Source organism: Chelonoidis abingdonii, chromosome 9 (genome assembly GCF_003597395.2).
Source record: "Chelonoidis abingdonii isolate Lonesome George chromosome 9, CheloAbing_2.0, whole genome shotgun sequence".
Lineage (NCBI taxonomy): Eukaryota > Metazoa > Chordata > Testudines > Testudinidae > Chelonoidis > Chelonoidis abingdonii.
Genome location: NC_133777.1, coordinates 66029221 through 66056101, shown reverse-complemented (window position 1 = coordinate 66056101; position 26881 = coordinate 66029221). Strand labels below are relative to the sequence as shown.

General features: G+C 39.9%; 1 protein-coding gene across 1 annotated transcript in view; it reads left to right on the top strand.

The window, feature by feature from the left end:
* Window positions 1-1583: 1583 nt before the first annotated feature.
* Window positions 1584-26881, top strand: part of SECISBP2L (SECIS binding protein 2 like) — a 49360-nt gene continuing 24062 nt past the window's right edge. The window contains exons 1-7 of the mRNA XM_032763000.2: window positions 1584-6338; window positions 17463-17641; window positions 19458-19782; window positions 20925-21060; window positions 24209-24441; window positions 24531-24555; window positions 25465-25580. Coding sequence (XP_032618891.1) covers window positions 6252-6338; window positions 17463-17641; window positions 19458-19782; window positions 20925-21060; window positions 24209-24441; window positions 24531-24555; window positions 25465-25580 — 1101 coding nt within the window. The 5' untranslated portion in view covers window positions 1584-6251. The remainder of the gene's footprint in view (window positions 6339-17462; window positions 17642-19457; window positions 19783-20924; window positions 21061-24208; window positions 24442-24530; window positions 24556-25464; window positions 25581-26881) is intronic.

Below are 26881 nucleotides of genomic sequence, written 5' to 3'. Positions count from 1 at the left end.
GTAAATGTATAAATACTTTTGACTGGGAGTACTTGAGGATCCAATAAATCTTAACACACTTTTTCTCTCTTAGGTAGGTATTTGATCTCTTTATCACTCAGAATTCTTTTTTTCCATTAGCATCCCTTAGCTGGGAGTGTTGACGTTTTGCTTGTGGTAATTAACCAAACTATACTTGTTTTCTTTTTCTAGCCTAATTTCTTTGCTACAGAAATGTTAGATGATCAAATGTTCATATTAAACAAATTATTGAAAGTGAACTTTTATAGCTCCATCTCATAGTCACACTCAGCAAATCATCAACTGTTAGCTCCTAATGCTGCAAGGACTCATGCACATACTTAACTTTATGCCCTGTGAGTAGCCCCATGTTGACTTCATCTATGCTACCTGTACCATTTTTAGCACTTGGTCAGGGGAATCTCTTACTCGCAATCATCTGCAATGGGTCAAGATGCTAGAGTAGACTGGGCTCAGCAATCAGGTGGCTTGGTGGAAGACTCTGTTTATATCTTGCATTAGACCAAAAGAGCTCAAGTTTGTGGATCTTCAGGGCACAGTGCAACACCTATCACTTTTCAGTAGGATTTAGCCTTATGGTTGCTTTGGTGACTGTAGTGGGAGGAGTCCAGTGCTCTGTACTTCCATGGAACGTCTTAGTATTGTCAACACTACATAAGAAAGCTGCTGTGGTCACTTGTAGAGAATTGTTAGCTTTGCTGAATCTGCCTTCTTACAATACAATGCAAAACTTTACTTTAGCATGTTTTTCTCAAACTGTTTTACAAATATCATTTAAGTGAGGGACAAGAGAAGAGGATTTTAAGGGCAAAGGAAACACAAGACTTCTGACTGTTTCTGCTTTTTCTTCACACATATAGCCTCTGTGGGGGTTCACCCCTGGGGGAGGGATAGCTCAATGGGTTGAGTATTGGCCTGCTAAACCTAGGGTTGTGAGTCCAATCTTTGAGAGGATGATTTGGGGATTGGTCCTGCTTTGAGCAGGGGGTTGGACTGGATGATCTGAGGTCCTGTCCAACCCTAATAATCTGATTCCAAGTGCAGCTGCAGCTGGATATACTATCCATCCACAGCTGCACATAAATCTTTAATAGCTGCATGTTGCACCTTTTCTCTGTTACGGGATGAAATCTGACAAAAAATGTAGCCCCTGCAAAGGGCTGGCTGTCCTCAAGAGTGAGATTTACAGCTCCAAAGAGAGATTCAAGGCCAAAGAGTGAGGCTTTCCAGGTGGTGTTTTAGGTCATTGCTTAAGACCGAGATTCTCATCTTTGTTCCTCAGGAATATCCAATAGTCCAGGTTTTTAATCCAACCAGTATTTAATAGTTTGTTTTAAAATGTCTACTGCTTAGTATTGCATATGAAACTTTTATATCCTAATTCATACTAAAAATAGGGCATGTGAGAATTCTATATGCAATGCAAACCAGTGGATTTTAATAAAAATGATTATTTGCTAGTTGGAACAAAAACCTGGATGGTTAGAGATCACTGAGGACTAGTGTTGTTAATCCCCTGGTTGAGGCACACAGTCAGTGGACAGGACAAGAGAAATACTCAAAAATAAACATTTTATATAAACCTAACAAAGGAAAACTTTCATCAATATAACAATGTTTGTTTTGCAGATCACCTTGTCATAGTGATCATCCATTTGAAAAATACAGTACACATTTGGTTTGCGTATTACTGCTCATATTACATTTGCAGCAAACTAAAATAAACAGATTCCAAAATAAATAAATGCAAAATATATTAAAATGAACTAATTAAAACCAAACTATATTGTGAATGTAAAAATAAAGTAATTAAATTAATTTAATTTGAAGCTAACAAACCGTAGATAAAGGATTCAGATTCCACATTTATTTTAATATATAATTTGGTTTCACATTTTATTCATGTGCTTTGTTGGATTGCCAAGTGGACCCTTTGCTGTTTTAATAACTTCTTTTGGTGGTTCAAACTTGAAACATGGCTCAGGATTTGTTAGCTTCAATTAGATAATCAGGGTCCCACCTAGTCCACAGTATGGTCTGAATGTATGGTTGCCAGGTGTCTGGTTTTTGATCAGAACGCCTGATCAAAAAGGGACCCTGGTGGTTCTGGTCAGCACTGCTGACCAGGCCATTAAAAGGCCAGTCAGCGGCAAACTGGGGCTAAGGCAGGCTCTCTGAGGCTCCCAGAAGCAGCAGCATGTGCTCTCTCCAGCTCCTAGGTGTAGGGGCGGCCTGGGGGCTCTGTGTACTTCCCCGGCCCCAAGCACCAGCGCCACAGCTCCCACTGGCCAGGAACCGCAGCCAATGGGAACTGCGAGGGCAGTGCCTGCAGATGGGGCAGCGCCAAAGCTGCTTGAGGTAAGCGCTGCTCAGAGCCAGCATCCCTGACCCCCTCCTGTGCCCCAACCCAGTGCCCCAGCCCTGATCCCCCTCCCCGCTCCAACCCCCCCAATCCCAGCCTGGAGCACCCCAAATACCTCATTCCCAGCCCCACCCCAGAGCCTGCACCCCCATCCAGAGTCCTCACACCCTGCCCCCCGTGCCCCAACCCTCTGCCTCAGCCCAGAGCCTGCGCCTGCACTCCAAACTCCCCAGCCTGGAGCCCCCTCCTACACCCCAAGCCCCTCATCCCTGGCCCCACCCCAGAACCCTCACCCCTTCCCACACCCCAAGTCAGCCTGGTGAAAATGAGCGAGAGAGGGTGGGGAAAGCAAGCAATGAGGGGGAGGAGATGGAATGGGCAGGGGCAGGTTGCAGGGGCAAGGATGTTCAGTTTTGTGCGAGGTAAGTTGGCAACCCTATTTGAATAGTGTCTTATTCTTTTGAATGAGACTGAACTCTCTCTCTTCTTCTGCATTTGAATGGAGTAAAACTAAGCCAAGCCTGGCAACCCTATCAGTCATTCATGTTTGTGTGCCTAGTACATGACTCAGAACATGAATAAAATCCAAAAATGATTTTACATCCAAGATTGTTGCTTTGTTTATTTTTAAATTACCTGTCACCCCAGATTGACTCAGGATCTACCTCTCCACCATTTTTTGTGTAGATAGGCAATGCTTTAAAGAGAGAGTGGTCAATAATTAAAAGCAGGTCTGTGGAGAAAAAAAATGCACCAAAGACCAAATTCAAAGTTTCCTACTAGTGTATGAAGATAAATGAGCAAAGCCTACATACAAAATTCAAAGGACACAAACTAACACAACTTTCACAGTGACTGGCTACTCTTTCCTCAAAAAAAAAAAAAGTGCCTAATTTTAAGAACATTTTAGAATGCAACCCTAACTATGCAGTTGTAACAACAGACCAGAAGTCGGCAACCTTTCAGAAGTGGTGTGCCGAGTCTTCATTTATTCACTCTAATTTAAGGTTTTGCGTGCCAATAATACATTAACATTTTTAGAAGGTCTCTTTCTATAAGTCTATAATATATAACTAAACTCATGTTGTATGTAAAGTAAATAAGGTTTTTAAAATGTTTAAGAAGCTTAATTTAAAATTAAAGTAAAATGGAGAGCCCCCCAGACTAGTAGCCAGAACCCGGGCCGTGTGAGTGCCACTGAAAATCAGCTCACGTGCCACCTTTGGCACGCATGCCATAGGTTGCCTACCTCTGCAATAGACCTTCACAACAACCTAGGTAGTAATAGTTGAAGGAAAGCAAAAACACACACCTTTTGAACACACATATATAACTTCAGTGAGAATGGCTGAGTGCTCAGCTCTTTAGAAAAAAATCAAACCTTGTTTAGGAGCCAACGCATGAATGTAGGAACCTATTTTTGAAAATCTTCACTTCTGTATGTGTTGTGGTAAGACCTGAGAAATCTCCAGGTTTGTACATGAAAGTAGCAAAAATAGGAAGCAATACCAAAATCATGTCAGTTTACTCCATTAATGAGTGATTACTGTACTGACATTGACTAATGAAAATCAAGCTTGGCTTCTATCACCATTACACTCAAACCCTAACACCACAAAGTTTATGCAGCTCCAGTGGCCTTTTTTATGTGCATCCAAATTAAGAGTTTGTGTCTCAAATGTGACCTAAAGCAATTTCCTGTAAATAAGCAGACAGTTGGCCATGATATACATTTAGCCTTCGGTCTCTTGTCTGACAATTTGTACCAGTACAGATTTTTGTTTCCTTTCTTTATGTGGAGATCTGTATACTAGAACTAAACAAACCCCCAGTCCATTTCAAATATGTCATTGGAGTACTGCCATAATACTTTAAATCACTTTCCAAGCAGTAATCTACAGCTGTAAACTTTTATCCTGAATGCCAGTCTGCTGAGCTACTTGCAACATTATACCACAAAGCCTTTGAATGATACAGATAGCAGTGACCCCATTATAATCTGAATCAGACAATATTAAACACTGAACCTGTGAGAAATGAGGCAAAACCACCCAACTAATGTCACAACAAATTAGAATGGAAGGAAAAGTACATGAAATATTGAAATAGGCTATATTACAAACCATCATTGTATGAAACAATCTCCAAGTGCTACTGGATGTAACTAAGGCACATACATATTTGTAATAGCTGCTGCAACCCTGGTGTGCCCCCTTCATGGAAGTTTAACTTTTTGGGTCTGCACAGCAATAACTCTACAGGCCAGTCTGCTGGACATTTGTAGGCCTAACTAAACCCTGGCTGTATGCGGAGTTTTCTTTTGCAGCCTTCCCAGCCACACAACAGAACTGTAGTGGGCAGATTTAGGGGCATCTCCTGGGTTATGCCATCTTTTTTATATCGTCTTTTTCATATGCCATTATATGCATTGTATGTTTAGGTTCTTAAAAAGAAAGCCAAGTGGCTACTAAAAAGTGTAGTCCCCATTTCACACTGCCACTGTTCTTAAATCCTTGCACCATCCCTTTTCTCCTGGGTGTCAGTGTGCTTTGGGTATGCCTCCATTGGAATTGCTTTGGAGACAACTTTCTACAACACAAGCTACTGGAGAAGACTGTTTGCTATAGAGAGCATAATCACCTCTTGCTTGTGGTAAAATGTGTCTCTATACCCAATATTAATATATGGAGCTATACCTATGTCATAGAACTAAGAGAGACCTTGAAAGGTCCTCAAGTCCAGTCCCCTGCCTTCACTAGCAGGATGAAGTACTGATTTTGCCCTAGATTCCTAAATGGCCCCTTCAAGGATTGAACTCACAACCCTGGGTTTAATGCAGGCCAATGCTCAAACCTCTGAGCTATCCCCCCCATTAACATGGAAAATTAAAAAGTCAGCATAATGTAACCCACTCCTAGCAGTTAGCTTATACACACTTATGAATGTAATACAGCCTACAGCTGTCAAATTCACCCTACTAGCTCAAGTGGTAAAGGCTTGGGCTGTCAGTACTGAAGCACAAGTGTTCAAGTCCTATTGTTAAGGCAATCAGGAACTGTTACAACAAGATTTGTAGGTCTAGCTTGCTTCATGTGACTTGAGCTACAACATCAGTTCCCACTTATGAGGTGGTTTGGTTGGTGAGTTTTGTTGTTGTTTTTTTTTTGGAGGGGGCACATGATAGAAAAGCTAAGTGGCCCTTCTTTGGGCCTGTACCTCTATTGACACCATTCATTTAAGGAATTTATAAACTTGGCCCCAATCCTGCAAACACAAAATTACACCTATGCTTAAGTGTTTGCAGGATCAGGGGTTTGGTGCCTTGACGTTACAGAGATGGAATAACCACAGAAACAACTTAGATCCAGTCACCAGTTAGATTAGGTCAGTGCTTCAATGAGTTAATCAACCAAGCCTCGGAGACCCCTGACAGATGCGTACAGAGCTGAGACGTGAACCAAGGGGTCCTGGCTCCCAGTCCTGTGACCTAACCGCTAGGCTCCTCTGCCTCCAGCAGGCGCAGGCCAGCAAAGCCATTTGGCCAACGCGTTGTGCACGGCTTGGGTCTGCCGGGCTTCCGTCCCAGATGATGCCGTCGCTGGCTCCCGCCCATCAGTGGCGCAGCTAGGAGTCGGTTTCCGTATCAGCCTGCGCGGCTCAACGAGTCCGGCGGGGAGAGGGCAGCCATGGAGGAAGCAGCTCTAACTCCCCGCCGCTGACACACTCGGCCCCCAGTGCTGCCGCCCCGGGAGCAGTGCGCTGCGGCGGCCCGTGTTTACTACCAGCTTTCCACAGGTAGTAGCGTCTGACGGCAAGTGAGGGTAGTGGCTTCCGGAGATGTTAATACGCATGCTCGGAGCGTTGGCGCATGCTCAGTAACAGCAAAGTAGCTGATCGTGACACTCTGACGCCTCTCCCCAGCCCAGCTGGAGGAGCCATGGACAAAGCCGACAAGGTAAGGGAGGGGTGGGGGCGCTGGGCCCGGGGCGGCGAGCGCGCGCGCTGTAAACAAGCAGGGGGGGGGCTGACGGGGTGTGCGCGAGCCGAGGGGTGCCGGGGCCAGGGGAGCTCGCGGGCGCCAGGCCTGGGGTGGGGGGCCAGGGCTATCAGGGATTTGCGGCAGCCGGCAGACAGAGCTGTAAATCCGAGGCAGGGGAGTGAGCAGTGGATCTGCTGAGCTGAGGGGGCTGGTGGGCACCGGCTGCAGCCCTCGGGCCTGCACTCGAAGCAGCTGGGCAGGGAGGTGAGGGGATTCCTGGGTGTTCAGGAGCAGAGCTGTAACGGGGGTGGGGGGAGAGGTGTTTGTGTATATGGGCAGTTGGGGGGGGTGTAAAAGTTATTTTCTCTTCCGCCCCTCTCACCCCCCCCCCCCCAAAAAAAAACAATCTCAAACTGGACTTTAGTCTTGAAAAGTTCTCTGGAAAACTAGAGCGAGCCAAGGCGCGGCAGGGAATGTCTTTTATTGGACCAGCTGCTGTTGAGGGAAGAGAAAACTCGATCTTTTCATGTCTGTTTGGGAGTACATTTCACTCGTAAACAGGGATCCGGGAGTGGGGGTGACAACAGGGGCATAACCCCCTCAGCCCCAGCCATCTTTCCCTCTGTTGGGCTGGGAGGCTGGAGAGTCTTGTCAAGTGTGGGTGGGGGCGTTAAAATAGCAGCTAAAATACTGTAGGTCTGACCCCGTTTCTTTTTACCCACTTCCTATATAAACTTGAAGTTTATGCAAGTGGATGTTGTTGCTTGTCATATTCATAATGTTGTATCAAGACTCCTTTCTCTTCTTTTCCGTGACGTGTTTCAAGTTGCTGGGGCAATTGGACTAAGTGAGATTTCAATTAACATATGCAAGATCAGCAGGAAAGACTTTTAAAACATGCTCAAAACGAGTAATATGTCATTTCCCTAGTGTATGAAACATGTAGATTTGTTAAAATCATTGTTTGTTCCTGGGGTAGATGTAAGTCTCTAACATTCAGGACACCATCTAGCCTTCCCTGTCCTTAGTTTGTAGCAGATAAAAGGTTTAGTCATCCTCTTCTGCCCCTTTTTTTCCCCTAATGAATTTAAGTGGAAGGTCACAGAATAATCAATTTACCCAGTTTTCAGGGTCTTTTCAAGTTGTTGTGACATGAAGGAGCCTTTAAAATATCCCTCAATCACAATTGTTTAATGTTTTGTTGATGTGAACATAGTAAAATCCTTCATCACAAGAAGATGATGATTTTAAAAAATCCAAAATTAGAGTTTCTCTATGTGAAACTTAATAAGATCTCTGTTACTCCTAAGCTGCTCTTCAAGGAAATGTGTGTTGAAGGACGCTAATTGCAGGAATTCAAATATAGTTCAGTTATGACTTTCAGTTTTGAAAAATCTTCAGAAATTCTACGGTTATCCTCTCAATTGACTTAATTCTAAACTTCAGTAATACAGTGGACATTGAACAATGGGTTATTTTTATAAGAATAATTGTTTCATTTTGTGTGTAGTTTTTAAGGATCGATTCGTAAACAATGTGTATCTTCCCCAGCAGGCTGTGTGTTATGATGAGTGATAACTTCAAGCAATCAGTTACAGAGAGAGGATGAAAATATGACTGTGTACAGAAATAGAATAATTTTTTAGCTGAATTTAAATTAGGCTATTCTGCCAAATTGGGAACTTCTTTCTATACTTCTAGTTAATTATTTCATATATTTCTTTTGTTCACTTTAATTAGTATTGTGGTACTATTGTGAAGTTTGTTGCTAGAACTCTTGATCACAGATGACTTCACACATTCTGTCTAAGCATTTTTTCCTTGCTCATGAGAGGGCTAAAAATCACAATAGTTATTCACCCCATTAAGTAGGGAAGCTCTCAGTAATGATTATACCCTTTTTATGTAGTCCCTTTCATATCAGAAGAAGCACAATTAAGAGCTTTGGGGCATGGACTGTCTTTTTTTTTTTTTTGTCCTGTTTACACAGTGCTTAGAACAAAGGGAGCCTGGTCCATGACTAGGGCCCCAAGATGCTATGGTATAGTATGGTAGTATGAATAATTGGGGGGTAACTTTCTGCAATACGGTAACTGTCTTGCTTCACATGCTTTCTGATTAGCCAGTAGTAACCTGCATAGGAATACTCTGAACAAAAGGCTCAAACTCAATAAGTTTAATAAAAACATTAAAATATGCTTTTATCAATGTAAAATAATTTATAATGTTTTTAATCACAGTTTTAAGATGCTGGTGCAGGTCCTGGAAATTCTTTGATTTGCGCACCTTTCTCCTTAGTGGCACTGGACAATTGATAAATCAGTGTAAAAGCCTACAGTCATGAGATAAAAGTGGTTAGGTAAATAATTTTGGGGGGGTGCGAAAAAGTCCCAAATAAGCTGTGATGCTACTAACTAGAATAAAATTAACTTCTCAACTCATAGGAACAGTTAATGTGATTTAGAATGTAACTGTGTCAGAAGAGCGAATGTTGTGTTGCATGTCACATGTGTAAGATTAGAGGGGTGAAAAGGGATTGTCAGTGTTAACATAATTCATTTCTTTGGACAAAAACCTGTCTTGAAGAAAAAAGAGCCATCAAACATCTTGTATTAATTGTTTTTGTCTACCCTAACAAAACAACTTAAAGTGACAAAGTGTCATCTATGGATTCCCCTTAGTTCCCCTTTAGCTAGGTTTGTGTGGCCCCATCGCTGTAATATCTGAGCCTCTCTCTACTGTGGTTAAATAGTTTGAGTTACTAATATAGAGAGGAAACATGTTGCCGAAAGTTGTTCTAAACCCCTTATTCTACCCTGGGATTTGTTGTGATTTCTGTAATGGGTGTTGGAATAGTTTGGTTCTGTCAGTTGCAGAAGTTAATGTGTTCAAGAACAGTTAAATGGTATGTTTGGATGATGTTTGTTGTCAGCCATGGGTTATTTTCCTAATGTAGACAAGGTCACATTAAGTTTTTTTGCAGGTGTTCAGCACAAGGGAGCAGTGGTAGGAAACTAGGAGAAGAGAAACAACTTGTTTTTTTTACAAGTTGATATTATTTTCAAATTCAAAAATTATGATGTGTTTATTTGCTTAGAGCTATGCTTAAGGCCTTGGCCTCTATTAGGACAGTTAGGAAATCAAGTGGAATTGCAAAACATCAATTGTGGACGTGTCCTAAATTATTTGTTACTTAAAAACAGCCTATTTGTTGTCTGCTTGAACAAAGTGCAAGGAAAGTAGTGCCAACAGATAGTTATGGTTTTATTATAGTGCTGAGTGCTTATTATGCAAGTAAGTTGGATGTAGGTGTGCTGTTTTTGTTTTGTCCAATTTCTCCAATTGTATTTCTCTCTTTTGAGGATATGAACATTGGGAATTTTGTCTATTATTGTGGAAAAAGAAGAGTTTTCTTAAACTTTGGAGTTTAGACTGAGAGAATGTGTCACTTGAAGTCATGTAAGGATAATAGAACGCTGTCCTTGCCAGAAGAATGTTTTATGTAAGGATTCTTATTTTCATATGACTGAACTATAACCAGAACAAGGTCTTCAGTGTGTTTAAAAGAGAGTCAGAATTGTTTTGCAACAATAGATAGGCATGTCCATAAGTCTTCTAGTGGCTATTAGATAGATTTATTGTTGACCAATGGGGGAAAGAGCCACTTATGTTATGCTTTGCATTAATGCCTTTCCTGCAAGAATCTCAAAGCACTTTTACAAATATTAAACTTTACAATATGTATGTGAGGGGTATGTATGTGCATATATGTGTGTATACTCATTTTACTGGTAAGTAGACATGAGGCACCTGGAAGTTAAGTGATTTTCCCATGGTCACGCTCCAAGTTTCTTTTCCAAGAAACCAGCCTTCATTTCCCATTCCTTCCTCTAACTACTATGTTACATTGCCTTTCCCAATGTACAAGTCCCTTTGCTTTCAGGTCTTTTTAATTTCTCAAAAATTTATCAGTGTCTACAGAAATTAAAAATTAAGTGAAAATCAGTAAAAAAAAAAAAAAAAAAAAATATTAACGTCACAGTTTTCTGAGTGATGCCACAGCTAATGCTGAGAGATGGGAGGACAGAAGAAAGCAACAATGAGAGAAAAGTAAGAGTATTAAAAGATAAAGTATTGTAGTTTAATATTGTGGTTTATTAATGAACTGTCCATTAACAGAATGTACATAGATGCACGCGTACACGTTCATGTCCATCTGTCTTTGTCTACATTACCTTACTTTTACAGACAACCTCTTATTTGCGCTTCTAGAATAACATTATTAACAGGAACACATCTACTTAATGTAATGTATTGAATTTTTCTTAACATAATTAGTATTTTCATGTACTTGAGTGGTCCAAATTTTTGGTAAAAATCAGTTAAAAAAACCAAAATTACAGCTTTTGTAAAACCTGGGAATTTTTCAGTAAATATTGAAAACATAGGGCCTTATCAATGTATGAATCTGACCATCTTGTGTAATTACATTTTCTTTTTCTGTATGTTGCCCTACACAACTGTGGAGAAATTGACTGGACTAAACTTAGTATAAAATAATTACACTTGAAAAAAGACAAATGTTTTACTCTGATCTTTCAATTACAGTAATCCAAGTATTCAGGTTTTTTGTTTTGTTCATGTATGGATCCTGGCAAAAATGTGAATTTTAAATTAAATAATCCTACTGCAGAATAGTTTGATTCTTATTTTCAAGATGCAAGGTGGGTGAGGTAATATCTGTTATTAGACCAAATTCTGTTAGTGAGAGAGACAAGCTTTCAAGCCCCACAGACCACCTCTTCAGGTCTGGAGAAGGAATCAGAGTGTCTGAGAAGTTGGTCCAATAAAAGATATTACCTCACCTACTGTGTGTGTCTCAAAGAAATATGTAGCATCTCAGCCTTAATGCTATTTCGCCATTATTGCATATATAACTGACTTTCATCATAAATGAGGTGGGGATTATCATGTCAACGAAAGCATACCAAGTGCAAAATCATGACAGGTTAAGATTAGTTTTTCACTAAAATAGTTTTTCTAAAATACCCAGTGAAGGGGTAGCAAACTAAACTTTCAACTTTGTGTAAAGTTTGTGCTGTGATAAAACTGGCAATCTTGAACTCATACCTGAACATGAATTTCACATATATTTTCATTCTGCAGTCATAGCCCATTACTCTATACTGTGTTCTTTGGGCATAGCACCTTTTAAGAATGTATGATGGTGGAAGATCAGTAGGGGGAAAATAAGTTCACACAACATAAGTATTTGAATGGAGACCAGTTACCTGAGTGTGATACTGCTATATTGGAAATACAATTTTAAATCTGTCAGAGTATGATTATATTTCACACCGTATTACAAGGGCTGTTCCTGATGTTATCCCGTTATGCTGCATATTTACTGTTCCTTGAATACATGCCACTTAGAAGTCAAATAATTATAGTAACACTTGTTTCTGTGTTTGCAAAGTTGGTCTTAAAATAGGTGAAGTGTGTGACTTGTCTGCATACTTAAGTTATTATGGAAGATTTGAAACATAAGATTCAGGAGCAAAATTGGAAAAACTGCTTTAAAAATTATAGAATCTATGTTGTTGCCTTACTGTGTTTTGCAGCTAGACTTCTTGTTTCCAGGCTTTAAATAGTAAAACAATCAACTTTATTCTGTTTCTCTGAAATGTAGCATATGCATCTGTTTTCTCGCTTTGTGGATGATGAAAAAATATCTGAGTGCTAACATTGCTCTCCTAGATAGAAGACAAGAGATCCTGTTTTAATGGGTAATATTGAATGCCATTACGTTACAATGAACAAAAACTTTTCTAAGATTAAACATACAGTGCTATAACTATAGGACAAAGTTTATCAGTCTGATCCTGCTAGTGTCATCTTCTGTCTTTGCAGCTGTTGATGACTACAGTAGCTCTTATATAGAAGACAAAGGGTCACTTCAGTATATATGCCATCTTGGTAGAGTTGTAATTGTTGGACCAAAATATATAATGAGCTACTGCATAACATTTTGTAAGTTAAAACAGAATAGCATCATGAAGAGCAAAACTCTTTTCCCTATAAAATTAAGACCTGTTTTACAGTATTGACAACCTCACCGATTTAAGAATCATGAGCTAGAACCCCCCAAAATCGTGAGATTTTGTTAAAGAGAGAGGAGATTGTGTATTTGGTCTTCCTTTTGACACACAAATTGGGAAAGTGGTAAATAATGAAGACAGGTTGCTGATTCAGAGCAATCTGGATCACTTAGTAAAATGGGCCAGAGCATACCATATGTGTTTTAATGTGGGTAAATGTATACATCTAGGGACACGGAATGTAGGCCATATTTGCAAGATGGAGGATTCTGTTCTGGGAAATAGTGATTCTGAAAAAGTTGTAGGGGATTCTGGTGGATAATCAGCTGAACATGAACTCACAGTGTGATGCAATCCTGAGATGCATAAACAGCAGAATCTTGAGTAGGAGTAGAGAGGTTATTTTACTTCTGTATTTGTCACTGTTATGACTGCTGCTGAAATACTGTTTCCTGTTCTGGTGCCACCTATTCAAGAAAGATATTGATAAATTGGGGGCTGGTGAGGGGGATCAGAGAAGAGCCACAAGAATGATTTAAAGGATTAGAAAACATGGTAGACTCAATGAGCTCAGTCTGCTCATCTTGATAACTCTTAATTGTCGCTTTGTTTTGATTATAGTCTATAAGTATCTACAAGGGGAACAAATATTTAATAATGGTCTCTTCAATCTAGCAGAAAATGGTACAATATGATCCAGTGACTGGAAGTTAAAACTAGACAAGTTCAGAGTGGAAAGAAGGCATAATTTTTTGACAGTGAGGGTAATTAATCATTGGAACAATTTACTAAGGGTTATGGTAGATTATCCATCATTGACCATTTTTAAATAAAAAATACATGCTTTTCTAAAATATATGTGTTAGGAATTATTTGGGGGCATTTCTGTGGCCTGTATTATACACAGAGTTAGACTAGATGATCACAATGGTCTCTTCTGGCCTTGGAATCTATGAAGTTGGAATAATTTTACAGATACCTTAACAGGTAGAGATAATCTCAATGAATTGCAGACCGACTACAGAATACAGAGCCCTCTTTACAGGAAATCCTAAACTGCTGCCTTAGTCAGTGATGTGTCTCATCAGCTATTTTTGGTTGTTACATTTAACCTTAAAGACTATGCCATGATCAAATGAATCATGAAAAGTGGTGGAGTTTGGGGAAGGAAGGGTAAAGAGAAGAGTCATTTTAATGACAGTTCTACAGTGACCTGACATCAAAGAATTATCTCCATATTTCCACCCACACTCTCTAAAACCTTGCTGGGAACACACCTCAGCCTAAGACAAGACATTGGACCTCAGACACCTCCACAGTTGTACAGATGAGATAGACAGTGGCCAACTCTCCTAAAAAATATTATCTTCTCCATACTTGAAAAGCATTCTTGGAAGTGCATTGCATTGCATTAGAGAAGCTTACTAATTCCAGAATTCCTATGTAGGATACTTCCACAAAATACTTAGTTCTTTCTCCTGTCTCACTTTGTTTGCCATTAGGTTGATCGGAAGGGCACCTGGCTGTTTAAAAACATAGAAAGGTGGTGCAAATTCACAAGGGCAATCTCATATCAGTAGTGTCATAATGTTATTGCCCCATCTGGATGACAAATTCTGGTCAGTACTCATGTGGTGTATAGTATCTGTACCCAAACTGTCTCATTGTATTGCTGGGAAGAGATAGAAATGGGATAACCATTTGAAAGTTCTTTGGCCATTCATGAACAGTGCCGCATTTGTATATCTAAATGGCTTGGCCTGACTTTATAGAAACGGGTTAGCTCAGGGATCTCAAACTCAAATCACCACGAGGGCCACATGAAGACTAGTACATTGGCTCAAGGGCCGCATCACTGACATCTTTTCATATAAAGGTATCAAAGCCCCCCTTCTCTACCCCTGGCCCCGTCCCACTCCACCACTTCAATGAGGGCACCTCTCCCTTGCCCCTATTCCAACCCCTTCCCCAAATCCCCACCTCTTCTCCGCCTCTTCCCCTGAGCGCACAGCTCCCCACTCCTCTCCCCTCCCTCCTGGAAAGCACTAAGTGGTAGGAGAGGAGCAGGGACGCAGTGTTCTGGTGGGGGAGGTGGCAGGTGAGAGGAGCTTGGCAGCCACAGGAAATAACTCTGGGGGGCAGTGTGGCGCAGGGAGCTTGGCGGGCCACAGCAAATAACTCCCCGGGCCACGTGTTTGAGGCTCCTAGGTTAGCTGTATAAGAGCTGAAATCGTTATGGCCAAGAGAACTGCTGTTTATTCATGAGCTCTTCTCCCATTTTTGTTTTTGGGCAACTCCTGAGTTGGAGCTATTATGGTGCAAATCCTTGGTAATTAATTAGGTCCTTCTGGACTATCATAAAAACTAAGAATTATTTCTAATTGGCATTCATAATTTCACACAGGAAGGATCAGGTGGAGCAGGAAAATTTAACTTGGGTCTCCCAAGTCCCATGTTAGTGACCTAACGACTGTACCATTTTTCCTCTACATGAAGCTTTGTGAGTTGTAGTGAAGTTACTCAAGATGGTACTCGCTTGTTCATTATCTAGTTGCCAAAAGTGCAGCTGATTAGCACAAAGATACTTGCTCTACTGCAGTGTTTCCCAAACTTGGGATACTGCTTGTGTAGGGAAAGCCCCTGGCAGGCCAGGCTGGTTTGTTTACCTGCCGCGTCCACAGGTCTGACCGATCGCGGCTCTCACTGGCCGCGGTTCACTGCTCCAGGCCAATTGGGGCTGCTGGAAGTGGTGCAGGCTGAGGGATGTACTGGCCGCCGCTTCCAGCAGTTCCCATTGGCCTGGAGCAGTGAACAGCGGCCAGTGAGAGCTGCAATTGGCTGGACCTGCGGACGTGGCAGGTAAACAAACTGGCCCTGCCCACCAGGGGCTTTCCATATACAAGCAGCATCTCAAGTCTGGGAAACATTGCCACAGACTTTTAATGTTTGCCTACCTTGACAGCAGACATAAGTCTTCTTGGATGATAATTACTATTTTCTCAGCACATAACTCTATTGCAAAGGGATTGAAGAGAGGGAAGTTTTTCCAAAAATGCAGTTTGGTAGATGCAACACTATTTATTGTTGCTTCCATTATTTAATTTTTCCTTAGTTTTTAAGTACTCTTAATATAGCTTTCATTTCTAAACTAGCAAACTTCATCTATACCGCTTGTCTGACTTGGTGGTTTCTTTTGCCTTTCAGATTTTCTTCGGTAAATATTGTATTTAGTGTACAATAATAAAGATGTGAAAACTTAATCCTTGCAACTGTCCCACTGCAAGTGGTCACTTGGTAGGCTACTCAGTAGTCACATTTCATTTGGAAAACTCTGTAGAAGGTGTAGAATGCAGGGGACAGATAATGCACTACATAATGCACAACATTGTGGGGTTGCCAGCTACTGGAAGAATGGAAATTAAGACCAATTAAATTAGTTTGGTTGGCGCAACTGAAGTTCTTGTCAGCATTGGGGATAAAGCAGGCTTACAAATCCACATTCCACAACCAACCAAATTTGAGTCTAGCCCCTGAATGTAGCTAGAGTATAGGTGTCTCTCACTTCAGCAGCCCCTGACAGTGTATTGAGTATGGGTGCAAAGTGATGATCTTGTCAACTCAAAGTGAAGTCATTACAGAACTTGAGCCTACCTTCTTTTGGCACCGTATAAAAGGGCCTAAATTGTTTAGCAAACCTTTTAGATTAGTCCTTTCGAGGCTCTTGTCTTTCAAAACGACATTGAAAAGACAGTATGACAAAATTCATTTTTATTTGTGTGGTAACTTTGATCTAATCTTCATGGCAAAATTTGTTAATGTTCTTGAAACACGTAAAAATTGCAGATGGAGTAAAGTTTTTCTTAGCAATGTTACACCCATACTAGCAGTAAAATGGTTAGCTAAAACCATTTTTAAGATTTGTTTTTTTGCCTCAGAGTAGTATCAGTTTTGCAATGTAGACCAGATTTTAATGTGTCTACCACGTTTTCAGTTAAGATGCAATTATTATGAAAGCCTACACAACTGTGCCTCATCTACATCTCTAACCTAGTGTCTTTGTACACTCCATCCTAACCTCTTTCCTGACTATTGCCTCGTCTGTGAGCTCCCAATTCCAGTCCTTTTTAAATTAATTGATGTTTATTTGGAGGTTTGAAAACACGGCCAACATAAATGCCACATGTTATTGTTCTATACCAACTCCTATGCTCGCTGCATCCTTCCGATCAACATTTGTCAGTTGTTTTCCAACTTGTTCAAATCACTCCAGAAATCCACCTGTACCAACAGGCTGGCTGATCTCCTGATTTGTGCTTGTGTTATGCAATGCATCCCTGTGAATTTTAAGATTGTAAGCTCTTCAAGAGAATGCCCTTGTTTAATGGACATGATGAACATTTGATTTATAATCCTGAAGAATAAAGGGAGAAATGGAAAAGAGGATAAAGGTGATTCCTTTTGGTTTGTGATATTACACTTGAGAGGATATTGCATTCCCACCAACAAACCATGATCTTTCCATAGGGCATCAACAAAGGGGAAAGAGGAGTTTTGTTTCTCTGTGTTTGCTTGTTACTGGTTGAATGGTTTCCTTAAAGAATGTAAGGGGAGTCATGATGAGACTGTACATTTTTCATATTTACAACTAGTAAATGTGTCTGAACTTGTTATTTGAGCTACTTTTTCTTACACTGGTCTGCCAGTTTATTTTCAACTTCTAAATGCAACCTTAGGCACCTGATTGTTTAAACAGCCTTAGGCCTGCTAGTACCTTTATAAAATGCATTTTTCCAGTGTAAATGTTGACTTGTGTAAATAGCTTGGTCATTACTTAAGACTTTTTAAATTGGCAGTTCCTTATATGGTTTAAAAATCTTTAATGTGTCAAATGCATTAAGTAAAGAGAATCTGTTAATGATTTGCAGGATAACTCCTGCCATTTGTTAACTTGTTTAACCACTGACTCTGACTTTATTAATGTTATTTTTTTCCCTTTCTTAAGAATGTTAAACTGTCAGCTGAAGTAGAACCATTTATTCCTCAGAAGAAGGGTCCTGATACACTTATGATATCTATGGCTCTCCCTAATGACAGTGGAGGTGTTAATGGAATGGAACCAACTCCTATTCCCAGCTACCTGATTACTTGCTACCCATTTGTACAGGAAAACCAGGCCAACAGGTAATTTGTGGTGGTGCTCCTCTATGGAAAAAGACTCTGACTTTTAAACAAATTTGAATTTCTCTTCTGTCAAAGATGGGCCTGGAATCAAGAAGTGGCTATATAAACACTGTTTTCATATAATTATTGGTAAGCTTGAGAACTTCCTCTCTGCATTTAGTTACTCTTCTGTCCCCTACTGGGTGAGGATAGAGTTTCTACGACCCTGGGTAATGTTGTCCCCATTTTTCTCCTTTAATCCCCGCCATTCTTAGATTCCTTGTTCTTTCTTGCCTTGGTCAGAGGGCTGACCACAGATCCTTTTTGAACTCATCTGCTCTACTCTTAAACCTTCCAGAGCCAGTCCAAACAAGTGTACCCAGCCACCTCTAAAACAAGGTACTAAGAGAAAGGGTGTAACTTAGATCCCTAAGTGGTAGAACAGTATGCTGTTAGCAGTCTGAGGCTTTCCCAGAACTAACTTGATTTGCACCGTGCATATGCAAGACTGCATGATGCATTAAACTGAGCATGGGAAGGAAGTAGAAATTGGAAACCCTTATTCTAGTCACAGCTCTGCCATTCACTAGTTCTGTAGCCATGAAGACCGTTATCCTCTTCATATCTGTGTTCCTGTGTAGGGTGGGGATAATGCTTTCCTACTTCATAGGAATGTTACAAGGCTTAGTCAGTGTGTATATGGCACCTTGATTATCTTAAAATGCTACAGTGTATAAATTTCTAAAAATACTTAACAGTAGGGACTTCTTTTAGTCCCACTCTTGCTAATATGGCAGGCGGACCCATGGGATCCCAGTCCCGCTGCAGGGTTCTAAACCTCTCCCATGTAGGGCTCTATTTAACAGTCCCTCTACTGGGAACTGGCTTATGCAGATTTGCACAATTGTCATGAATTTTACCTTTATCTTCCCCCTCTTTCTAACACACATCTGCAGTCTTCTCTACACAGTGGTCTCCCTAGTCCTATGGAAAGGAGAGGAAATGGGCTCAGAGTTCCCATGGGGCTCTTTTGGTTGTCCTTAACAATAGAGATTGGCCAGGGGGAGACCACTGCACTGCACTTGCTCTCAGTGCTTCAAGGAATAGAGAACGTATTTGAATGGTAGGTGGTCTGTCTTCACTGCATTAGGGAAAGTCTGCATTAGGGAACTTAGCAGCCTGGGATAAAATGTGAGCTAATAGCTTGTTTTCCCTTGTCTATCACAACATTATTCATCCTAGATAAGTAAGTGAATGTCAGACTAAACTATTGCTACCATAGCTATCTGTAGATTTATCTGGTGTGTCCCCAAGTATTTAATCCATTTTTATTTTCTGATGTGTTGAAATAATTTGAACGACAGTATAAATAAACTATAAATATATATCAGTGTCTCTAATTTGTAAGTTTGTTATAAACAGCTTTCTGCGTTGTGGTGAAGATAATTTTTTTTCTTGACAGTTATTTTGTCATAGGCCAGAATAAACTAACATCTTATCTTTTTAATTTGCTAGTATAACATTAACATTCTTTTGCTTCATAAAATTTAAATCTTTTGGTTGAGCACTTTTGTTTACCATAGTATCTTGTGTATTTTGTACAGTGTCCCTGAATGCAGTTGAAATTACATGATTTCAGTCATGCTCTCAAAATGTATATTATTGCACGCGAGGAATTTAACAGTTAAGCATTTGAATTAAGATATTAAGGCTAAGAGTTCATGAAACAGTTTGCACTAATTTCTTTTTCAGAATAAAGGATTAAGTTACTAGTAAACTCACTCCAATTATGTGTAACTATTCAGCAATTTTATTTTTTTTCTCTTTTCCTTTACAGACAATTTCCATTATATAATAATGACATCAGATGGCAGCAGCCAAACCCGAGCCCCACAGGACCTTACCTTGCTTATCCTATTATATCTGCTCAACCACCTGTCTCTACAGAGTATACGTATTACCAGTTTATGCCAGCCCCGTGTGCACAAGTCATGGGTTTCTATCATCCTTTTCCTGCACCCTACTCTGCACCCTTTCAGACAGCAAGTGCTGTAAGTACAGTTACAATCGAATGTGCTGATCGCCCAAACCAGCCAGGCCAGGTCTTTCCATTATCCAGACAGCGAAGCAAAAGCAGTAACAGGGGACCAGCTGCGCAAAAGGTAAGCATGTCATTGTTGAGCCCCAATTAACAGAGCAAATAATAGAATCATGTGAAAACATTTTTGCACGAAAAATGAACTGATTTTTAGTCCTATATATTTTTGTTCAACAGCATAGGACAAGTATGTATAATAAGATTTTTCTCTACCCTTGGTTTCTTCTGAAGCAGTATAACTTTATTTAGTTATAAAGTATAACAGTGATGCTTTAATTTTGCACAATTAGTATTTCAAAGGCCTGAACAAGATCATCCTTTTGTGGCTTGTACTATAAGAACCTAGACAGAATATCTGAAGGGTAATGCTGTTGGCTTTAGGGAGCTGGGAGACAGGTTGTTTGAGGGTCATATATGGCCAACAGCTACTTCATTGGATGTTGTTGACTGCCACCTAAGATTTTTTCTTTCTGGCTCTTGGATATTGCATAAGTAATTTTAAAACAGTTGGTCAGTGGTTTTTCAATTTTTTCATTTGTGAACTCCTAAAAAATTTCAAATGGAGGTGCAGATCCCTTTGGAAATCTTCGACATTGTCTGCAGACCACAGATTTGAAAACCACTGCAGTAGGTGATTTGTCATGCCACATGCACTAGGCTGCTTACATTCGACAGCATTTCTGAGGGTTTTATTGGATCACATTTTAGGTACATATATGTCCTAAGAAGCACAGGTTGTATTGAAGTAGAAGTCCATTAATATGTTGCACTTAGCTAAAAGACACTCTGCTTGTGTAGTCATTTGCTTTTGTAGAAATACATTAATTACATTAAACTGCAACAAAACTCTCCTCTCTTACTACCCAGTAGTTGTCTTGCATTAGTTGCTTAGGTAATAGTCTCCAAAACTTGTTGGCTTACGGTATACTATAGTATTTGTAGTTCCTTAAACTAAGCTGCATGGAAGATATAGAAAACTTCTTCAAATTGATAGATGCTAGAATGTGATCCAAAATAGTATTAACTTTGTGAACTACTGGAGAACATTACCCATAATCCCTTGTTTCAGACAGGTGATTTCTATAAAGAATCTGTTAGAACTTTATAGAAATTGTAATAGCACTAACCAAACGATTTTTAATTGTCATATTTAAATATGTCTCATATATATATATATATATATATATATTTGATCTTTTAAAACAGCAATTACAGTTGCAGACACACATAAAAAGCAAAAGGGCTCCAGTGAAAAGTGTAGCTATCCAAAAAGAGACCAATGCATCAGGCCCTGAGAACAGATCAAAAATTGTGCTGTTGGTTGATGCATCTCAGCAAACAGGTAAGATGTTGTCTGTTGGTTTTTTGTGTGTGTGTCTGTCTGCTAACTAACTGGAACTGCAGCCATACCACCATGTTTTTGATCTAGTCAGATCATAAGTTAAGGAGAGTTGGACCTACAAGATGTCTAATGGGGAACTTCAAGAACCAAAGAAGTGCTGTTGAACAGTGGTTCTCAAACTGAGGCCGCCACTTGTGTAGGGAAAGCCCCTAGTGGGCCAGGCTGGTCTGTTTACCTGCGCTGTCCGCAGGTCCAGCCAATCGCGGCTCACACTGGCTGCGGTTCACTGCTCCAGGCCAATGGGAGCTGCTGGAAGTGGCGCAGCCCGAAGGATGTATTGACCGCTGCTTCCAGCAGCTCCCATTGGCCTGCTGCAACGAACTGCAGCCAGTGGGAGCCGCGATAGGCCGAACCTGCGGACAGTGCAGGTAAACAGACCAGCCTGGCCCACCAGGGGCTTTCCCTACAGAAGCGGTGTCCCAAGTTTGAGAACCACTGCTGCAGAAAACATGCGATTGACTCAGTTGGCATTCTGAGAGAGTAAAGAATTGAATCAGTGCCACATCATAGGAATGCTGCTGGAGACACACATCTACTCCTAATTATTAAAGGCTCCTTAACCCTCTTTGGGAAAGAAATATTGGGAAGCACCACTAATGGCCTGATTAACTTTGACTTGGAATCTTATCTTCCTACCTAATTTCTCTAGTAACTTTAAATTGTATTGTATAGTTTGCTTCCTGTCCTAAACTGTAGTTGCATTGTCTTTGAGCTGCTGTCACGTTTCATCCCCAAAATGACTGCCATCCCAATAGAATAGATTATGATTATCTGAAGGCCTCAGAGGTAAGAGAGGCAGGGCCGGCTCCAGGGTTTTTTCCTGCCCCAAGCAGAAAAAACAAAAACAAAAAACCCCCCGTGATTGGCGGTTGCTCCACCATGCCACTTTCTTCTTCGGCGGCAATTTGACGACTGGTCCTTCCTTCCGAGAGGGACCAAGGAAGCTGCCACCGAATTGCTGCCGAAGAGCCTGACTTACCACCCCTTCTCCTTGACCGCCCCAAGCACCTGCTTGCTGAGCTGGTGCCTGGAGCGGCCCTGAAGAGAGGCCACCCTAAACCTTTAGATGATCATGGGCACTGGCTCTGCAGACTTTGAAGTCCCCACTCATGGAATCTCAATTTATAGACTGACAGGTGGCTTCTCTAGGACTAAGTTCTGCTGAGTTGAGTTGATGTGGAGACTCCAGCTAGCAGTATTTATTAGCTGAAGCCTATGGTATTGGAGTTGAAAAAAGACTCTCAGGACTTGGGAGAAAAAGATGTTTGTAATCACTATTTAGAAAAACTGCTTGAAGCTTGAAACTGCAGAGTTTGGTTTTTTTATGATCAGAAGATCTCCCCTCGTTTCTCATCTGCTCACTCAAACTTCTCCACTGTGTGCATTTAATTTGTTGTAAGGTTGCTAATGAATGGTAGGCTGCAAACACTGATTTTACTTTTAGTTTAAGGTAAGAATCATGTTTATAGAAATATTGGTAAATTTTTTGGGTGGGGTTTGGGGAAAACCCTTTTAAACAATGAAATGGACTCTCCAAATAGTTAGAAAGGTAAATAGGGTGTGTGTCAGACTTGTGGCAGGACTGATAATTGGGCTCCTGATATATTTTTGGTGGAGGCAGATTGTCAGAAAATCTTGAATCTGTAAAACATTCTATAGCATGTAGTAAGTCAGTAGGGCAGGTGTGATTTATCATTTTGAAACTTTAATCAATTATATGACTTAACCAGATAAACCTTCAATACTGAGGTTTTTAACACCACTTGCTGCAGAGAAATAGTTCTAAACAAGAACTATTAACGGCATGGCAGTAAAAGCTTAAACTTTGGTAAGTTTTGGCAGGCATGTGTTAAAACTGGAGCTTATCATTTTATCTAATACACCTCTACCCAATTATAACACCACCCGATATAACACAAATTCGGATATAACGTGGTAAAGCAGCACTCCGGGGGGCGGAGGGGACTGCGCACTCTGGTGGATCAAATCAAGTTGATATAACGCGGTTTCACTTATAACGTGGTAAGATTTTTTTGGCTCTCGAGGACAGCGTTATATCGAGGTAGAGGTGTACTTCATATTATCTTCCTTTCCCCGGCTGTTTTGAAGGGAAACAGTCAACATCAAATTCAAAAAATGACCTACTTTTAAAAATTTTCTTTTGCAAAAGTCTTACTATCTGGCTGCCTGGGGCCTACATGAAATGAATGGTAATCTGTGTGGTTTCTAATGGTTATTGCACTTTCACACTAATTAGAACTCGTGTTGGAAATTGCAGCAGATACCTCCCACTGGACTAATGTTAAGGCACTCTGGGAGGCAGTGTGGAGAAATTGCATTTCTGGTGTCTTTGCTCTATCTGTTCTATGGCAAACTTCTAGTGGCATCAATCTGGAGCTTTTCAGGAGTGCTAAAATTCACTGTGTTGGGAGAAGGATAATAAATCTCTTCCAAGAGTAGTCTTCAAAACTGGTTGTTGTTTTTTTTTGTTTTTTTTGTTTTTTTTTTTTTTGAGACTAGATATAAGAGCAGTTCTAAAAACCACACAGTGCATTGGATTTGATACAGGAAAAAAAATATTGCAAAGTTTTCTTCATAAATTCAGCTTTATGTATCTTCTGGAAGGTTTTTCTTCACTGTGGTTGCCTGTTCCACTTCTGCATTTAAAGCAATAATTGCAAGAATCCTGCTGTATGAATATTCAGAGACCCAGAATGCAACTTAATGAGAATTTTTGCTTGACAGCCTACATGGTGTTACCTAACTCCCTTGTTTTGAAGACTCTTATTGTTGGCAGGAAAACCTGTTTGTTGGCAAATCTCATTGCCAAAAATAGGTTGCATCTTGATCAAGGGGTTGATTAGTACAACACAAATAGATCTAGTAATAGTCTGAAAACTGGATCTTACTACTTACTTCATCCAGCGCTGTCAGTACATTTCTCTTTTTACTAGTTTGAAACTACCTGGTGCTGTGATTTCTTTTCAGTAGCTTTTGTGTTTTCATCACAAATATTAATGTACCATTAGTAATATTTTTCTGCTTTCCAACAGCTGCGACACAAATGGTTATATTTTCTTTCTTACAGATTTTCCTTCAGAGATCGCTAATAAGTCACTTTCTGAGAGCTCTAGTACAATGCTATGGAAATCAAAAGGCAGGCGAAGACGTGCATCCCATCCTGCTGCAGAATCCTCTAGTGAACAAGGGGCCAGTGAAGCTGATATTGACAGCGATAGTGGTTACTGCAGTCCTAAACATAGCAATAATCAGGCTGCTGCTACCATGACTTCAAAAAATACAGATTCTGGTGCAATGAATGTAGGTGAACATTTGTAAAGTACCAGGGCTGCTGTTTGATGTTACGATAATAAAAATATTTTACTAAAATGTTCTTCCTTCCTTTTCAGATTGTAGAACCATCAATAAATGCAGGTATAGCTTTTTTTTTTATCTTGCAAAGAAAATCTTGAAGCTGTCACATTTGCTGTGTCATATTGTATCTTTATTTACATGTTGCAAGGAATATTTCTTTGTCCTTCCTAAATCATTTAGCATAGCCACTATCCTGTGCTCCTTCAAATCTTCTCAAGACCCATCTGTACTGTCACACCAATGATCAATTGCTCTATAATGAATAGGCAGGTGGCCTGGTAATGATTCATTAAGTGCACTTGTCTCTGCCTTAAGGGATGGGTGGGGAAGTTGAGATTTTCAAATGATACTCTCAGCTAAGAATACATGCAACCTTGTGTTTCACACTTGCTTCCTGTTTCCTTCCCCAGTGTATTCTACTTGTCGTATTTTGTTGCTATTTAAAACATAAGCTGCTTGGGTCAGTGACTTTTATTGTATATTGTACAGGACAGAACAAGGAGGTTCTTATCCTGATCAGGAGTTTTGAACCCTACTATAATAATAATGAGAAATAACTGTAGAGGAATTGTGCTAAATTCAGCCCTGAAAACAGTGGGCAGAAAAGTCAATTGGATTGTCTCACTGTCCATAATATGCAACTATTCTAATGAGCCCACTATTACATTAGATGTTTACCAAGATAATGAAACTTCATTATTAGCAGTTGAGTGCCTGTGGCTGAATTCCGTTCTCAAAATCAGTTTTGTTTTGTTTTTTTTGTTTTTTTTTTACCAAATTCTATAAATCATAATTATGGAACTGAGTTTTTGGCAGAGAAGAAACTGTTGCACATCGCAATATTGGTGTGATCTTTTACTTTGATTGTATATACCACCGAACATTTGTCACTTCAAAGTAATACAACTTCTGCTATACTTATTGACTTTTCTTTCATATATTTTATTTTGAAACTTCTATTTCTTTCAGCTACCATAAGTTGGACTAATGTAAATTCCCAGGCAACTCAGAAAAAACCTTGGATAGAAAACCCTCAGACATTTTCCAGAGGTGGAAGACCAGCTGAACAGAGAAATAGTTCACAGGTACCTTTTGTGTTTTTAATTTTAAAACATTATTCACCTCTTGTAAATGGCATCTCTCAAATTATTAAGAATTAACACACAGTAAGCAATGCATTAAAATGGAAGTGGAAAGCAAACTTTATATCATGATTTAATCACTTCATGCATTCTGTTTATTGCTTTCATGCTTTTGCTGCAATACACGTTTATTCTGAGCATGTCAGTAATGTGTGAAATGGAGAGATGTCTAGAAAGTGCACAATTTAATAACAGAATAATCAGTGCAACGATTTTTAGGTACTATATGGACAATTTAACAGATGCTTTAAACAACGAGTGGAAAATGCTTCAACTTTAAAAAATCCCAAATATTTTGATCAATTTTCAAAGATTAAAGTTACTAAATTTGTTATGGCATTTACATTCTCTGTTCTCATTCTTGTCAATTTATTTTCAGCCATTGTGATACATTATTTTGGCTCCTTTTATATTGTCAGCATTTCCACTACATTTTCTTTATGCTGCTCTGGTATATAAGTAGATGGTTTTAAAACAAAAAATGTTCTATGCTAAAATTTGTGCAAGGTCTTGACCTAGGATGAAATTCTTACAAGACTTTACTTGGGAATGCTTATGTATTGGATAGTTCTCACAAAAAAGTCCATATAAAAAGAAAATGCCCTTTTTAACCTTGACCATCTTGCAATTTTTTTGTTTTGTTTTGAAATATGACAGAAGCTGCTGTCTGTGCTAAGGCAGCAGTCTTGCATCAGGATCCAACAGCTCAGACTTTATATATGGCATAAAATGGCCACTCATTTACATTAAGACTGTAGGTATTAGACGCAAAGTATGTGTACACAAGAAGATACTTAGTCTTGTTTGGTGCACACTAGTGGGTTCACTATTTTCTCTCCTTTGTCAGACAAAGTGTATGTCAGACATATTGCTAACACAACATTAATATGTATTAAGCACATGGTATAAATATTGTACATATAAAGGTTGGGCACTTATGCCAACTAAACTATATTGTTTTCCTCACAATGCTGTTCACTGGTATATCCCACAATACCTTGGAACGGACAACTCAGCATTTAGCGCAGGGGTAGGCAACCTATGGCATGCATGCCGAAGGCGGCACACAAGCTTATTTTCAGTGGCACTCACACTGTCCAGGTCCTGGCCACTGGTCCGGGGGGCTCTGCATTTTAATTTAATTTTAAATGAAGTTTCTTAAACATTTTAAAAACCTTATTTACTTTACATACAACAATAGTTTAATTATATATTATAGACTTAGAGAAAGAGACCTTCTAAAA